This window comes from Lissotriton helveticus, chromosome 1_1 (genome assembly GCF_964261635.1).
Source record: "Lissotriton helveticus chromosome 1_1, aLisHel1.1, whole genome shotgun sequence".
Lineage (NCBI taxonomy): Eukaryota > Metazoa > Chordata > Amphibia > Caudata > Salamandridae > Lissotriton > Lissotriton helveticus.
In genome coordinates this window covers 1,039,664,034-1,039,680,685 of record NC_136057.1, presented here as the reverse complement: position 1 = coordinate 1,039,680,685, position 16,652 = coordinate 1,039,664,034, and the positions used below count along the sequence as shown (strand labels likewise).

Here is a 16,652-nt window from a genome sequence, read left to right as displayed (position 1 = left end):
ACCACCTGGGAGGCTCTTTGACCACCAGGGCGGATGAACTCAGCCGTCAGTGCCTAGAGGATCACGAGTGACAATTAGACTTGGAGATGGCCATCAATCAATCAGGGAGTTGTGAGGCGCGCTACTCACCCGTAAGGGTCTCAAGGCCCAAGGGGAGGGGGGGGGGGCTCGTTCCAGGTCTTTGCCGCGATGTAGGAGAAGGCTCTTCCACCCATTCTGTCTGTGTGGATGCACGGGGTTTCGGTGAGGTCGGTGGATCGGAGGTTTCTCTTGGGCGCGTGGAAGATTATTTCTTTGAGATATTGGGGTCCAGTGTTGTGGAGGCATTTGTAGACATGGGTGAGTATCTTGAAGGTTACTCTATTCTCGATGGGGAGCCAGTGGAGGTCTCACAGGTGTTGGGTGATGTGTTTGTGTTGAGGGATGCCGAGGATGAGTCTGGCTGAGGTTTTCTGTATGGTCTGGAGCTTGCGAGCAGAGATTTGTTGATCCCGGTGTAGAGGGCATTTCCGTAGTCCAGTCTGCTGCTTATAAGGGCATGGTGACAGTCTTTCTTGATTCGGGGGGATCCATTTGAAGGTCTTGCAGAGAGTGTTGAAGCATGTGGAGGCGACAGCATGAATCTGTCAGGTCATGGTGAGGAAGGAGTCGAGTATGATGTGAGGTTCCGGGTGTGGTCCGTGCTGGTGGGAGGGTTGCTGAGGGCAGTGGGCCACCAGGTGTTGCCCCATGGGGAGGGGCCGAGGACGAGGACTTCTGTCTTCTCCGAGTTAAGCTTCAGGCAGCTGCTGCTCATCCAGTATGCGACGTCCTTCATTCCTTCCTGGCAGCTGAGTCTGGTGGTTAGGGGATCCTTCGTGAGGGAGAGGATGAGCTGGGTGTCTTAAGCATAGGATACTATGCTGAGTCCATGGCATTGGGCGATCGTGGCGAGAGGGCCATTTAGATGTTGAAGAGCGTGGGGCTGAGCAATGATCCTTAGGGTACTAGACAGTTGATCTCTGTGGGTTCGGAGAGGAATGTCGAAAGTATGATTCTTTGGGTTCTGCCGGTGAGGAAGGAGTGGAGCCTAACGAGGGCCGTTGCCTGTATGCTGGCGTCATGGAGTCTGGCAGTGAGAGTGCGGTGGGCGACAGTGTCGAAGGCTGCAGAGAGGTCGGGTAGGATCAGGGCTGCAGTGTGGCCTTGGTCGAGGAGGGCGCGGATGTCATCTGTGACGATGAGTAGGGCGCACTCAGTGCTGTGGTTGCTGCAGATTCCAGATTAGGAGGGGTCGAGGATGGAGTTCTCTTCGATGAATTTCGTTAGTTGGACATTGACTATCTTCTCAGTGACTTTGACCGCGAAAGGGAAAAGAGAGATGAGTAGGTAGTTCTTGATGTCTGTCTTGTTTGCTGAGGGCTTCTTGAGGATGGGTTTGACTTCTGTACATTTCCAGTCGGGGAATGTTCCGGCAACGAAGGTGGTATTGATGGTGCATCGTAGCTCAGGTGCAATGGGGACGGAGGCTCTGTGGAAGATGTCCGGAGGGCAGGGGTCCGTGGGGGCTCCTGAGTGAATGTTTTTCATGGACGATGTGGTGTCTTCGGTGGTGACTGGGGTCCAGGAAGAGATTGTGGGCTGGAAGTCATTGCTGGGGGGAGGAGTGGATTTGGTGTCCGGAGACTGTTTTTTTTGGGGGGGGGGGGGGAGATATTTTTATTCGCATTTCAAAATAATACATCATAACTTTCATTAAGTATACATAAAACATTTTGCACAGTATCCTTTCATCAGAAACAGTTACAATTATTTTACAGTCATAATTATATCTTATGTCAACAGTCGTGGTAGGATTTCTCACAGCATGCAGTGTTCCTAGGGGTTTAATCTGAATCTGAACTAGTATCTTCATTATCTGAAGGAGGTTCGCAGATGTTTCCTCTTTATGCATTCCATGCCCCCCACATTTTATTCCATTTTTTAGGACAGCCCCTATTGCGAAACACCGCCCTTTCGGAAATCATAGCTGCATCCATATCATTCTTCCAAGCCGTCAATGTAGGCCTTTCTGCTCCACCCCATCTCTGCGCTATGTTTCTCTTAGCTATCATCATACCCAGTGTCATCCAACCTTGTCCCGAACGTGTAAGATCATTAGGCTCCCATATATTTAAAAGGCAACGTCTGGGGTCCGGCAGCAGGGAAACTCCCTCCGATTGAGACATAGTTCTCATTACCTCTGGCCAGTAGTTAGCTATTCTGTGGCAGTCCCATATGGTGTGATAAAATGTCCCTTCCTCACCACAACCCCATAAGCAGTATGAATGAGCTATCCGTCCTATCTTATGTAAAGTGCTTCTAGTGTAGTAGGAACGATGTAATATTCGCAATTGCACTAAACGGAGACGTGAGGAGATGCCTACTTCCTTTGGGGACGCCAGCCCCTCCTGCCACTTCGAGTCATCAATTTCCCCACAGTCATGTGACCACGTCTCCCGTAATGGTCTTGTTGGGTCGGGTAAATTATTCACCAGTTTACGGTAAATTAGGGAAGTTGCTTTCGATGGCATGTAGTCTGTCAGTATTCTGTCCTCTAGAGGGGACGCTTCTGGGACTTCTGAGTCAGGCGTCAGTGCTGTCATTAATGCGTGGCGTATTTGTATATACCTGAACTGTTCTGACGGGGCTAAATCATATTGTTGTCTTAGGGTCTCAAAGGATAGTACTTGTCCTCTCTGCCACATATCCCCACTCGTTGATATGCCTATAGCATCCCATCGGTCGAAGCCCTTGGTGTGCCTAAGCTTCCCCAACCTCTTTGCGTCCCACAATGGAGTAAGCTGTGTCAATACCCCCCGCCATCCTAGCCTCGCCTGCGCTGCATGCCATATTGTGAGTGTATGCTTCAATGGCCCAAACTTCGTGAGAGATAGTTTTTTATCGTAAAGGGGAGCCAGCATACCAGACAGTCCCAACTGTGCTCTGCCTGCCTTTAAAGCCGGTTCAGATTGCGGAAGATGTAACCATTGATTAATGACTTTTAATTGTGCTGCCCAATAATAAAGACATATGTCCGGGAGCGCGATACCACCATCGCACCAGCCTCTTACTAATTTTGCTTGTGCTATACGCGCGGGCTTATGACCCCACAACAGAACCGATACCTGCGCCGCAATCGTTTTAAAGTAGGTGGTATGCACGGGGTACGGCATGTTTTCCAAAATATATAGAAAGCGAGGCAGAGCCATAATTTTAAAAAGTGCTGCCTTGCCCAGCAGAGTTAGTGGCAGTGATTCCCAATGTCGTATGTCGCGTTTGAGACGTTCGAGTGGGGGTTGCAGATTGTGTTTGTAGAAGTCGGCAGAGTTAGCTGTGATGTAAATTCCTAAATATTTAAATGTGCTGTTTGTAGTCTTCAATGGGCTGCCGTCCGGTAAGCGCGTTGGTGGGCCATGAAGTAAATACATGGTGGATTTAGACCAATTAATAGAATAACCGGACGCCCGTCCATAGGCTGTGCAGACATCCAAAAGGTTATTATAGAACGCCTAGGGGAGGTGAAATATAGCAGGATATCGTCTGCATAGAGGGAGATCCTATCCTCCCAATCATTAGTCCACTTAAGGCCCTGAATAGTAGGTTCCCATCTTATCCACTCCGCCAGAGGCTCCAAAACTAAGGCAAATAGTAGTGGCGTCAGCGGACAGCCCTGACGCGTGCCGCTGGCCAAGGGGAAATCTGTTGAGATATGGCCATTAGCTGTGACGTGTGCCATGGGCTTCGTATACAGTAGGCGGATCCAGGCACAAAACCACGGGCCAAACCTCAAATGGTGCAGTACCGCAAATAGAAAAGGCCAATGGACCATGTCGAACGCCATATGTGCGTCCAGAGAGAGTATTACTGCCGGTTCTTGGAGGTATTCCGCACGCGTCATTACTCCATGTACTCTCCTTAAATTGAGTGCTGTGTTTCTGCCAGGCATGAAGCCTGACTGATCTTTATGTATGAGTTTAGATAAGTGTGGTGATAGACGGAGCGCCAACAATTTAGCGAGTATTTTGGCCTCGGCATTCATGAGGGAGCTCGGCCGATATGATGTACATTGTTCCGCCGGTTTTCCAGGTTTTAATATAGCTACAATGGTAGCTGTGCGTTGGTCCGGTGGAAGTTCTCCAGCCTCTAGGCTTTCAGTAAACATATTCAGCAGATGTGGCGCAAGTGAGTCTGACATTCGTTTATATAATTCAACTGGTATGCTGTTGTGCCCCAGTGCCTTGCCTGATTGTAATGCTTTAATAGCTAGTGTCACCTCATCCTTAGTGAGGTCACCCTCCAAGGATTGTGCTTCTTCTGGGATTAATTTGGGCATTTTAAGGTCTTTGAGATATGTTAATGCTTCCTCCTCCGAGATCGTAGAATCTGAGGAGTATATTTTCATGTAATGTCGTGCTAGCATGTTTACTATTACGTGTGGATCTGTAGTAGGTTGTCCTCCCTCCACTGCAAGCTGCGCTATCCATCTGTCTCGCTTCTCCCGTTTGTCTAACCAAACCAGTAGCTTGCCTGCCTTGTCTCCGACATCATAGATTTTGTGTTGTGCGTTTGCCAGTTGTTGTGTGGCCACCCCAGTCAGGTATGCCTTATGTTGGCGCTGTGCTATCTGTAAGCTAAGGGCCGCCACAGAGGTTGGGTCATTAGTGTGTTGCGCCTCCGCATCAATTATTGCAGTTTCTAAAGCTAGAAGTTACGTTTGTCACTCACGTTTAAAATTGACAATAGAGGCTATTGCCTGCCCTCTGAGTACTGTCTTATAAGCCTCCCATAATGTGACAGAAGAGGCCACGGAACTAGCGTTGTCCTGAAAATAGTGTTTTGTCACCTTCTGCATTTCCTTCCTAATCTTGGGATTGTGGAGATAGCCAGGACTTATTGGCTAGGTCCGGCGGCGTTTCAGCTGGTGGTGTATGTAACTAATCAGGAGAGGGGAGTGATCAGAGACGCCTTGTGGCTTGATTTCTACACTGGTGACACTGCAAAGGCCTCCCACTGACCCCATAAAATAATCAATTCTGGTGAGGCTGTTATGAACGCCAGAGTGATAGGTAAACTGACGGTCCAAAGGGTGATACTTCCTCCAAATGTCCACAAGTCCCATAACTGTCATTAAGCTTCCCAGACGTGATGTCCCTGATGTAGCTACTCTTAGAGGGAATCTATCCATTGAATCATCTACAACCAAATTAAAATCCCCTCCTACTAGTAGTTCACCCTCCGGGAGTCACAACAGGAATGCACTAAGATCGGTGAGGGCCATCGCTTGCAAAGCCGGTGGTATGTAAACAGAAACGATATTGATAGGTTTTCCTTCCCACTGTGCATGTATGGCAGCAAATCTACCTGCATTGTCGGATTTAACTGTCTTTACGATTAAAGAGAACTGCTTTTTTATCAATATACCAACCCCTCTAGAGCCTGAGGTAAATTCGGAGTGAGCCGCCATTTTATAACCCCATCTGTCCAATGCCTTGGTAGACGTGCCTGTGAGGTGTGTCTCTTGTAAAAGCACCACCGCCGTGCCTCCCCTTTTTATGCATTGTAAAACCAGGCCTCGTTTAATTTTATCTCTGAGTCCGCGGACATTCCACGTGAGTATGGACAGGGACAGGGACGGGGTTACGGCATCAGGCCCCCCTTGTGAACTAGCTAGTGATTCGTCCCCCATTATCATATTGAAAGGATCCAGGACTGTAAGTGACCTGTTTGGCATTAAGGCTAGTATGAGTTTCTGTGAGTAGTGATACCGCGCAAGAATAACCACATCTGTGCATCTCATAAGCTTTAAACAAAAAACATATTGAACTTTCCCCCTTCCATCCCCCCTCCCTGCCTTGCAGACTTAGAACTGCCCGCCACCCCAACTTAGCAGAGTGCTTAATACCCCCACCTTGAAACTTCATTGCTTATATGAACAGGGGTGGGAAAGTCCAAGGAAGACCAATCATCCCCTTCCAGTCCCCGAGTCCCGATACATCATTAGTTCCATTGTCACTAGCCAGGGGAGGTGAGCCCTAATCGGCAACCATATGCATTTCAGTATATAATAAACAAAAGAAAGGGGGAGATACTTCCCTTGTGCATAAAGGAATCATTCCCCGGGGTCTTTATTCATGTTTGCCTCCTCCCCCTCCTCCTGTCCGGGTGCTTCAGATTCGCCGGTCTTTCCCTGTTGTCGTCGCCTTCTGCCCTGTCCACTTGACCCCTCCGCCGGACGCCTCCCTTCAAACCAGTCGTGTGCCTCTTCTGGCGTATCAGCCACCACTCTGAGCCTTGCCGGAAATAGCATAGAGTACGGAAGTTCGCGGGATCTTACACCTCAAGAAAGCTCCTGCGTCGTGTAATCTGGGAAAAAGTAAACCTCTGAATTTTGGATCCGTATAGGCGGCGCCACCCGCGCCGTCTGGAGAATGGCGTCCCGGTCCCTAAAATTAAATATGTGTGCCAGTACCAGCCGCGGGGGGGGGGGGGGGGGGGGGGCCGGGTCGTGGGCGTCCTCCTGGTACCCTGCGGGCCTGCTCCACAGAGAAAAAGTTCGAAAGGCCTTTAGGTTGTAGCGCATTCTTTATGAGATCCTCTACGTAGAGGTCCATGGCAGGTCCCCCCTCCGATTCTGGAAGCCCAATTATGCGCACGTTATTGCGGCGGGAACGCCCTTCCTGTCCATCCAGCTTGTCCGCCATACGCCTATTGTCCTCCTGCAGTTGTGTTACTCTCTTAACCAGGAGTGCCGTGTCCGTAGTGAGAGATGTCATCACTTGCTCCACCGCAGTGACTCTGGAAGACATTTTTTGCAGATCCGCTCGTAGGAGCGTGACGTCTGTTGAAATCGTACTCACCGTGGTCTGTACCTGGTGCAGGGCCGCCATGACATCTTCCAGTGTTATTTTGTGGTCCCCCCCCCCTCCGCGCCTTTAGTACCAACCCCTTTCTGATCCGGCAGTGGGGGAAAGTCCTTAGCATATGCAAACTTGTCAAGCTTGCCTTGTTGGATTACGCGGTTGCCTCTGCCACAGCTTCCACGGTTCCTTACAACACTGCCACTGACGTCGGCGTTTCAAGCACCCTATATTGTTGGAGGGTAGTTTTTTTTTTTTTTTGCCTACAGGGTTACCTTTTGCTGCTGTTCACTCCAGACCCCAGGAGTGGTCACCGCCTCACACTGCCCCAGAGTCTTCAACGGGTGTCTCCCGGATGTATCTGTGCGATCCCCCGTGACGGGGGTCCACACACGCTGCCAGTCCAGTCCTGCACCGCTGGTGTGCTATTCAAAGGACCCCAATCTCTGTCCTCTAGCCTTCCTGCTGGCGGCCGCCCGAGACGGCCAGTCTGCCCAGGGTTTCAAAGATCTGCACAGTAGACAAGTTGAGGGGGATTGGTCGAGCTCTGCACCCACCGAAGCTCTGATTGACTGTGTTCAGGCCCTAGAAGTGGTTGTTGTGCTGCTGGGTATATAACCAGGATATTCTGTGTTTATGGTGTGGTAACCCCCAATGGCGCTGCCTCCCCACCTTGCCTAGTATCGTGTTCCACTGGCAGCCGCGCAGGTATCACGCGCCCCCACAGTGGTGTTTCATACGGCCGCTCACTCTAGGCCTCCAGGAGCCTGTCCTGCAACGCCTGGATCCCAACTGGTGTCTCACGCGGCTATCTTGTCTGATCCCTCGTCGCGGGGAGCCTTCATTTACTGCCGGTCCGCTCTGCGCTCACCACATCGCACTCCCCTAGTCTCCCTGCCCATGACCGCCTGAGTATAATTTATAGGCGCTCTTTGAAGGCAGCAGCCAGCAATGGGAAGGTGAAGCGTCCGGCCCGATCACTCACCGGAGCTCCTATCCTCTCCGCTCAGGCCCTTATGTTTGTGCGCTAGGCTCGGCTCATGAACCCTCAATGGCGCCGTCTCCGCACTCTGCACAGCGCCGCTCTCCATAGGCAGTCAGTCTTCTCACGCTCGTGTTGCATTCGCCACCATCAACACGGGGGGGGCAGCTTCCACCCCTCACCGTCTGCAGGCAGTCCTCGTCTGTGCTGGCAGTCCGTGCTTTTCACTTTCGGCGCTCAGAACCACACCGCCCCGCGCCGAGCCAGCCGCGCCATCCATGCGCCGGGGCGCCTTCAAAATTTTGTCCGGTGCCTGAAACGTGGTCAGAGGCCGCAGTCTTCCATCCGCCGTTACTCCGTGGTCCGAAAACGGAGGGGCTTCAGACAGGGATCACCTGGGTCCGCTTCACCGCCGCCGCCGAAATAACAACTCTGGGACAATGTTTAGGATGGATAAATGTTCGGATTCATTAGGGGAGTCGGTCTCACCCTTGGAGCTCCACTAAGTTGCGGCCATCTTGGTTGGCTGCAAGCCACGCCCCTCAGGAGTCTGTTTTTTTGAAGTTGTCGTAGAGAAATCTTATTTTCAGGTGGAAGTTGGAGCTGAGTTTGTTGCAGAGGTCCTGGGAGGGTGTGACGTACGTGGCTTCGCTGGGGGGCTTGGTGCATTCCTGGATGATGCAGAAGAGTTCCTTGGAGTTGCTAGTGTTGGCGTTGATTTTGTTTCGGATGAAGGTCCTTTTGGTGAATCTGATGAGCTAGTGGTATTCTGTCATGGTCTTCTGGAGTTTTGCTGTTTCTCCAAATCTTCTAGAGACGTCTGCAGGTTCGTCTGGATTCTTGGAGGTCGGCGGTGAACCAGGAGGCCTTCCTAGGGCGCTGTCTGTTGGGGTTCCCCCAGAGGTGACTGACTTGGCAACCAGGTGTCCCTTGGCGAGATCTATATGCGCCTTTTTATTGGAACACATTTGTGGTTTGGTGCGGCATACACCAGATTGACCTTCACCAGGCAAAGTTATCTGACGTTCTGTTAAGGCTTATCTTTTGCCCCTATATCAAAATGATACACAGTCTACCCAATTCTTATAGAAGGTATCACTCAAACAATATTCACTCCCATATATATACATATTTTATTTTTATTTTATAAATACAGTTTCGGGCTCCCTAACTTCAAAATCCATATCAGACTTCAGACTCCTGTACGATACCACTCCAACACACTCATTCAATCAAAACCCATCCAGTCCACACATTAAAAACATTCATACGGCAAGCTAATATCATTATATGTATCTTCTCCTCTGATGACATATATTATTGTTCAGTAAATATCATATACAGATTTCATCAGCATTAAAGTTTTTTTGACAAATACAGAACAAAATTTAAAAAAAGCAACTTCAGCATTACATTTCTGACAAATATAAAACAAAATCAGAGAAAAGCGCAGACGTGCGTTTCGGTGAAAAGAAGTTCAGATTTGGAAGAGATACCTTTGTCAGGACGCTGTATATAATATGATGGTGGTGGCAGCAGCCATCCAGTCCAGAGACAAATGTATTTAAGGACCCAAATTCAATTTAGATAGGGTTGTAGACACGGTGAATGGCACATGCTCTGACAACATTTCCCAAAGGTCAGAGATGGAAAAAGCAAGATGCTCCGACAAAGGTCTAATATGGATGGGGGATAAAAGGCCAAGGGATGAGGGTGATACCTTTCCCAAATGTGCTTCTGATTGATGCACAAGGTAACAGAGTTACGGGTCGACAAAGACATTCATAGTAGATTCAAGGACTCTTATGTATAGATATTGTCTTTTGCCTTCTTACGGTTGCCAGATCAGCACTCCTTGTGTAAGCCACTAATTGTGATGTGGTTCATATGTTTCCCCTTCGCCCTTTGTAATGTCCCATTGAGGACCTTAGTCTAGGCCTCATTTATATGATGTGCACTCCATTTGAGCCGCATTTAAGCTGTTCCTTATGGCTCCTTACTATTAAGACAATGTGTTTCTCATCGCCATCACCTTAGCACAGCATGTGAGTGAACTTCCAGTTCTTTGTTTCAATCCACATTACAGTACCTTCATCCCAGACAAACAGGTTGTGTGGATGCAACCATAATTTCTACTAAAAGTTGTGACGCTGTTCCATGTCACCCTGCCAGCCTTTTACTCTTCATCTAACCCCTCTAAGGAGAGGAGAGCCTCCATTGTTTGAATCCCAAAAAAGCACTCCGCTTTTACAATTATCGTACTAATGACCACAGAGTGGACGATCAGCTCTTTGTAGCGTTTGCTTGAGCAAAAAGAGCAGGAATGTGCCAAAGGGAACCATCTCCCGCTGGATCTTGCTCTGCATTAAGATCTGCTATGCATTGATTAAGAAGAAGCTTCCAGAAGGACTGCATGCTAATTTTGCTATGACCAAACCCCCACCACTGCGTTAGTATGCAGAGTCCCTGGCATAGGCATCTGCCAGTTGGATATGTGGCAGTCCCTCCATACATTCACAAAGCACTATTGTATGGACATTCAGGTTCGCCGAGAGGGCTATTTTCCCCACTTGTTGCTACAGGACTTTTTGGTTTGAGTCCATTCACAGTCCCACCTCCAAATAGGTACTGTGTTGGTATCTCTTCAAAATATGAGGAAACTGCGGCTATAAGTTTCTATCAGAAGAACACCTTCAGTAATGCTTTTTCTAGTAAAGACTCTATCTAGCTGCAGATTCCTCACTGTGGCTCCTATATAGGTTTCACACATAATTTCCAGAGGGGAATGGCATCAGTGCGGAGCCACACAGCATCATCTGACAACGTGCCGAAGTACTGCTGAAAGATTTCCGGATCCATTCTGATGCCTAGGGAATATTCAGAAGGTGAAGAACCGCTACTAGATAGAGTATTTATCCCTGTGTATGTCTGCTCTGTGAAAACGAGATATGAATTCCTTGCATTTCTTTGCTCTGAATAAGAAACACAGGTGTCTTCCATGTGGCATCCTGTTTTGTGGTATGACTTTGCTGTGATAATGAGACACCGTTACCTGCTTGGTGAGAATGAGGTGTTATTGTTTCATGTGTCTCGTCTACATGAGAATGAGAGTACTTGGCAGCTGTGTCTCTGCTCTACTAGAATATCATGTTTTGACTGTGGAATGCTTTGGTAACCAATGTGTCTTGGTAACCAGGTGTCTATGACTAAGAGATCCTGGGGTTCCCACTGTTATTTTATGAGAATGAAACATGAATCTTTCCTGTCTGTCTGTCAATGACATACAGTATCTTAAGTGGAGAATGGATTAATCTGCACCGAAGTGTACTTAAATGCAAGTCCTTTCTGACTTTGTTTATTAGGCTTACGAAAGAGACAAGTAAGTGCATTATTCTAAATAAACATGGAGTAGCCAGTGTGCTGAGTGAGAGTTCCGAAAGTGTTACAGCGTTGCACTTTTTAATCATGACAAGCTACCCCACACTCTTGATTGTACCTTTACAACAGTTGTCCTTTTATTAACCTGTTTCTTATAGGCAAATGGGGCAGCATCCGTACAACCAGCCGAACAAACACATATGCACTTAATGCAGAGATTGGTACCCGCCTGGCAGCCAAGGACATGCTGAGCTCTCATCACAATGGGGGACCTTCTGAGGCCAACTTTCTGCGCCAGCAGAGAGCTCATCTCTACATCATCGGAGACAAATCCCAACTGAAGGTAATGTAGATGATCGGAAATGAGAAAGCTTTATGTGACCTCAAGTTCTGTACCTCTGAATGGAGGCCCTTCCTTAGCCTTACAATTCTGTTTCATGACTTTGACATGTCTCTGACACTTTTTTATTGCAAACACCGACTTCGCAAGACTACCTTTTACCTTTGCCCTGTACCCTACCCTCATCATTCATAGCTCTGTATGGAGACATACTGACTGATGCCTTTGTGTTCCTCTGTTCTCTTTCATGATCTGGAATGTCTGTATGCACTTAGCTGTAACCAGAGCCTAGCTCTTCCTTTCTTGACCTTTGCTTAAATCGGTCTCCTGTTATTCTTGACCCCATCCACAGACAAGCTTCTTTTCTTGGCCATATTCTGGTTCTTTCTTGTTCCTTCTTTGACTTGCCTTTTCCATTTCTTGGGCTTGTTTTATTGTGGCTCCGCCCACTTATTAACCCTGCCCTATATTATCCTGTGTTTGCCATGTCCTCTGCACAGTGCCTCCTCTTCCCTTTTGTATCCTGGTTTTGGGTTCTCCATTGCCGTCCCTGTTTGAGCCTAACACCTCATTGCCCTCACTCCCTAAAATGTTTATTCATATGTAGTAATATAGTCACAGCTGGCCCTGAGCTACTGATACGCACTGTTAGGGTTACTCTGAATCCTGATTGCTTCACAAGTGTCTTATAATAATGTGATCCTTGCTAACCTGGCTCCATATCAAAACTTGCTCATAGGTTGGTGGTGTTCTGTGTTTCTTATTGGATTACAGGTAAAGGCCTCTACAATGTTACCAGCTCTGTCCATGGGTAATTAATGTTCTTTTCCACAGGGTGTGAAGCAGGATCCCCTCCAGCTCTGGGAAGTGGTTCCCATTGAGGTTTTTGACATCCGGCAGGTGAAAGCCAGCTTTAAGAAGCTCATGAAGGCATGTGTTCCCAGCTGCACATCTACAGATCCGAATTTGGCCTATCTGCGCTCCCTGGAAGAATCTGAATGGCTTTCTCAGGTCTGTTCATTACATGGCTTTTTTCTAGGCTGTTTTGGCATCATTAATATTAAGAACACTTTGGAAAGAGATACAGAAGCAGGGGAGCAGTATATGATAATAGTAGGCACTTAACTGCTTTCTTTGGCAGTGCCGTCCTTTAACATGCTGAGTCCACCGTCCAAGTTGTCCGTGTCTGTTTATCCCTAGTTCCCTTTTTTGTTTTGCCTCTGCCTTTCACAAGCCCTCCTATGTATCATACAAACATTTCTCCTTACCGGTTTCATTTCGGACAATCCATACATATTTTCCTAACTCTCCTAATTCTGCTCATTGTCACACCTTCCCAGTAGCCTTTTGTGCTGCCTGTGGCCATATTGCAATCCTGGTTCTCCAGCATTAAATGTTCGATGGAGTTACAAACTTGTTGAAATGCTACTCTTCAGTAAGGCATGCACATGGAGTACTTTATGTACTTTTGCAGTCTTTTCTGATCAGAAGTCTACTTTTGCTTTTGGTCTGTATGGCTAATGGATTAGAGCCCAACCATGTTTTTTGGTCATCTCATTTTGTATTACTCAGGTGACTCCGAATATCTTGTGGATCTTAAGCCTCTATGTTGTTCTGTTTTATATTTATTTTAAACTTATTTCAATGTTTTGTGACCGTTGGTATTTATTTATTGGTTTGTCAAGTTTGGCATTTGTGCCATTCTTAACAAACCTGTTATATTATATATTTGCTTTAAGAGGCTTTGAGTGCTCCTCCTTCAGCCGTTGGCTTCTTATGCCTAGGAATCTTCATCCATTTACTTTTGACATTGCCAATCACATCCTGGAACCGCGGACTGGAGTACTTAGATGACCCCATGCCTTGGCATTGGCTTTTTGGGTATCTCCCTTTGCCTCTGTCGGCAACAAGAGGGACTGTTTTACAGAAAAAGGGTTGCTTTATCTTGTGTAGCATCCACATTATATATACTTGTCTGTGCTTGTTACAGTACACAAATAAGCATTCGAAAAACCAATGGCACACACGTGCAAAGTCAAACCTTTCTGCTTTTACCAATGATTATAGTTTGTAGGGGCAAAGTATTTCCTTCGAGTTTCAAGAAGAAGTAAGCACCAAGAACAGAAGTGATAAACCACTATACTCTTCCGTATCCGCCTCTGGCCATCCTTCAAAGTGCCCTTTAAATGTATACCAATTTTTCATGTGGGGAACTGATTGTGCCTATAAAAACAAGTGCTTCACCATGTTGGATTGAAAACCACTTTTCTAAGTGTCAAAATGTGACAGTGGTAGTTAGGCATGCAATGAGAGATAGCATATCTTGTGTAGGGGCACTAATTTGCACCTACCTACTGCCTCTGTGGATGCACGGGGTGCTGACTGATAGCACAATAAGTTATGTGCACCAGAATTAAATAGCAGCTCTACCCTTTTGCCTTTCTGTTCAGATATGGCATGGGTAAATATTCCACATTCCAAGAAGGTTCTTGTCTGCCACAGTGTACCAAGAGGTGTATCAAAGTGGCAAACGTGTGATAAGTAGGCAACCAGATTACAGTTTCTTTTTCTTCACCTTTTTAAGGACATGGTGGGCATTAAGAGGCAATTCTCATTTGTTAGTCACTGGTATAGCATTGTTTTGGATTAATTAATTAACTTTGAAGTGACTAGTATCATTTGGTATCTGTGGGAGGCATTTGTATGCGTTAAACTATTTTGAATAAACTATAGTTTGAGGCATGTGTGGCTGTGCATACTTATACCATTTAATATTGGCTCCTGGTGTGTGTAAGCTGGTTTTCTTTGGAGAATTATGCTCGAGCCATGAGGTAGTGTGACTCCACCTCATGCTGATAATGCGCATGATCATCAACTAGATTGTTAGATTCTTTTCTTTCCTCCGTCTAGTTCGGACATGTGTTCTCATGCTCCAAGTCAATTCCGTTGTGGTGTTCCTACTAGTTCACGGTTCCTCTCCTGGTATTGTCTGCGATTCGTTTTCTTCGAATCGGGTTGACACCTGGAGTTTTGTCTGCTGCAGACCTCCGGTTGGCTTTGACCACTCGCTGGATCTCGCCATTTGGGACCTTTCCCTGTCTGCTTGCTCTTCACACACCATGGCACACTGGTGATTGAACAGATGCCTTTTTGATACTGCCCTCTTGTCATGTGAAATTCCCTCGGGCCCATCTCCACCAGGTCTGTAATCTTTGACTCTCGCCCGAGCACAACGAGGCCTCCTGCGACAACTGTTGCTCATTCCGGTTGAAAAAGACTCTTCGAGACCGCAGAGCCCGTGAGCTTGAGATGTCGAACAGGAGCGGAGATAACAACTCAGACCTCTGCGGCACCCAGGACCCAGGGGGAGGAACATCGGCCGGAGCCATCGACCGCCGACGAAGAGGCCTACTCTCCCAACACCAGTTCCAGCTCTGACCTCGAGATTGAAGACCTCCCTCCTGCTTAAACAGTTGCACGTATTGTCCCCCTCCCCTTCCTCCTCGACAATGCTTCGACTCCTAGCAACCTCCCCATAAGGGGCGTACAACTGCTCTGGACCCACTAAGACAGTCTTCCGGGCCCCCAGTGACTTCGGGCCATGAATGGCACCGACCAACCACTTCAGACTCTATGCCGAGCCTCAGCTTGACATGGAAGAAGATATTAAAGCCGACTCATTCCACGCCTTCCGGTTCTGCGTTGACCTAAACTTTAAATCCAAAACTATTGGCATTGAAACCGAAATCGACAACGGTGCCGAAACATTCGAATCGTCAAACTGGTCCCCCAGAAACTACAGGACGAACTCTGCGCCCACCAGAAGCATATTGTCATCCACCCCTGACAGGCCAACTCCTTACACAGCCACCAGCCTATGTTACTCAGCCTTCTATAAGATAGCTTAGCTTCGAGGAGGTCCTGTACCTCCCTCCAACTGGCCAAGCAGCTGCAGAAGAAGCACAACAAAGTCACTAAACCTCTTTATGAGACTCAATTACATGTCTCCTCTACCACACCTCCCAGTTCCCAAGCCTCACCCTCTCCACCTGCTTCTCCAACTGACCCACTCTCCTACACACCACAGGGGTCACCACGTTTGAACATGGTGGGGGGATCCATATGACATGCCCCCACAAGGAGACACCTGAGATTCATATGACATAGACTCCCCAGGGGATACAGACCTGGACCCAGCCTGTCTCTGACTTCCGCAGGTACTAGGTAGGACTGCCTCGTATCATAGGGTGGACATGCACGAGAGAACCTATTTAGGAGGAGTTCCTCTTCAAAATTCCACCGCTTTATGCAGTACTTTCCCATGCTAAAGGGTATGCTCAAACCTGCCCCAGTTATTTTCAAAGAGCCGGTCAAGGCTCAGGTAATCACCTGCTGTAAGAAAGTGCCTTCTATTTGCATGGTTGCCCCCACTTTTTGCTAAACTGCTGATGTACTTTGACTGAGTGTGCCCTGGGTTCCTGCCAAACAGGTACTGAGGGCCTATGTTCTTATCCTAAAACTGTGTTTAAACAAAACCCAGTTGGCACTCTTTGGCCACATGTCAGTCCCTTGTGAATGGTACCATAGTTAACAAGGGCACTGTGGCCAGGGAACACCTCTAAGGACTGCATCACTTATTGTGCCACCCTTGAAGGCCCTGTACCTTGAGACACACACTGCCATTTCAGGCTGCATGTTTTGGTGCAGAACAAAGTGAAGAGTCAACATGGCAAGCATTCCTGTGTGCCATGCCTACAACCCACTGCCCTGGCATAGGTCAGCCACCCCTCTAGCTGGGTGCACTATACCAGTGATGAGGGTACATGTGCATGAGCCCTGTACCCCTACGGTGTCTAAACCATGTCTTAGACATTGTAAGTGCAGTACTGACGTTAAGTATATGGTGCTGGGAGTTTGTCATTATAAACTCCACAGCACCATGATGGCTTTGCTGAAAACTGGGACGTTTGGTATCCAACTTCCCAGCACATTAAACCCACACAGATGCCAGTGTAGGATTTAATGAAAAATGCACTCAGAGGGTATCTTGGAGATGCCCCCTGAAAAATGACCT

General features: G+C 47.8%; 1 protein-coding gene across 2 annotated transcripts in view; it reads left to right on the top strand.

Moving 5' to 3' along the window:
- Nucleotides 1–16,652, top strand: part of SBF1 (SET binding factor 1) — a 1,592,200-nt gene that overhangs the window by 1,205,955 nt on the left and 369,593 nt on the right. For both annotated transcript variants that reach the window (XM_078677863.1, XM_078677862.1), the window contains 2 exons: nt 11,397–11,581; nt 12,413–12,589. In XM_078677863.1, coding sequence (XP_078533989.1) covers nt 11,397–11,581; nt 12,413–12,589 — 362 coding nt within the window. The remainder of the gene's footprint in view (nt 1–11,396; nt 11,582–12,412; nt 12,590–16,652) is intronic.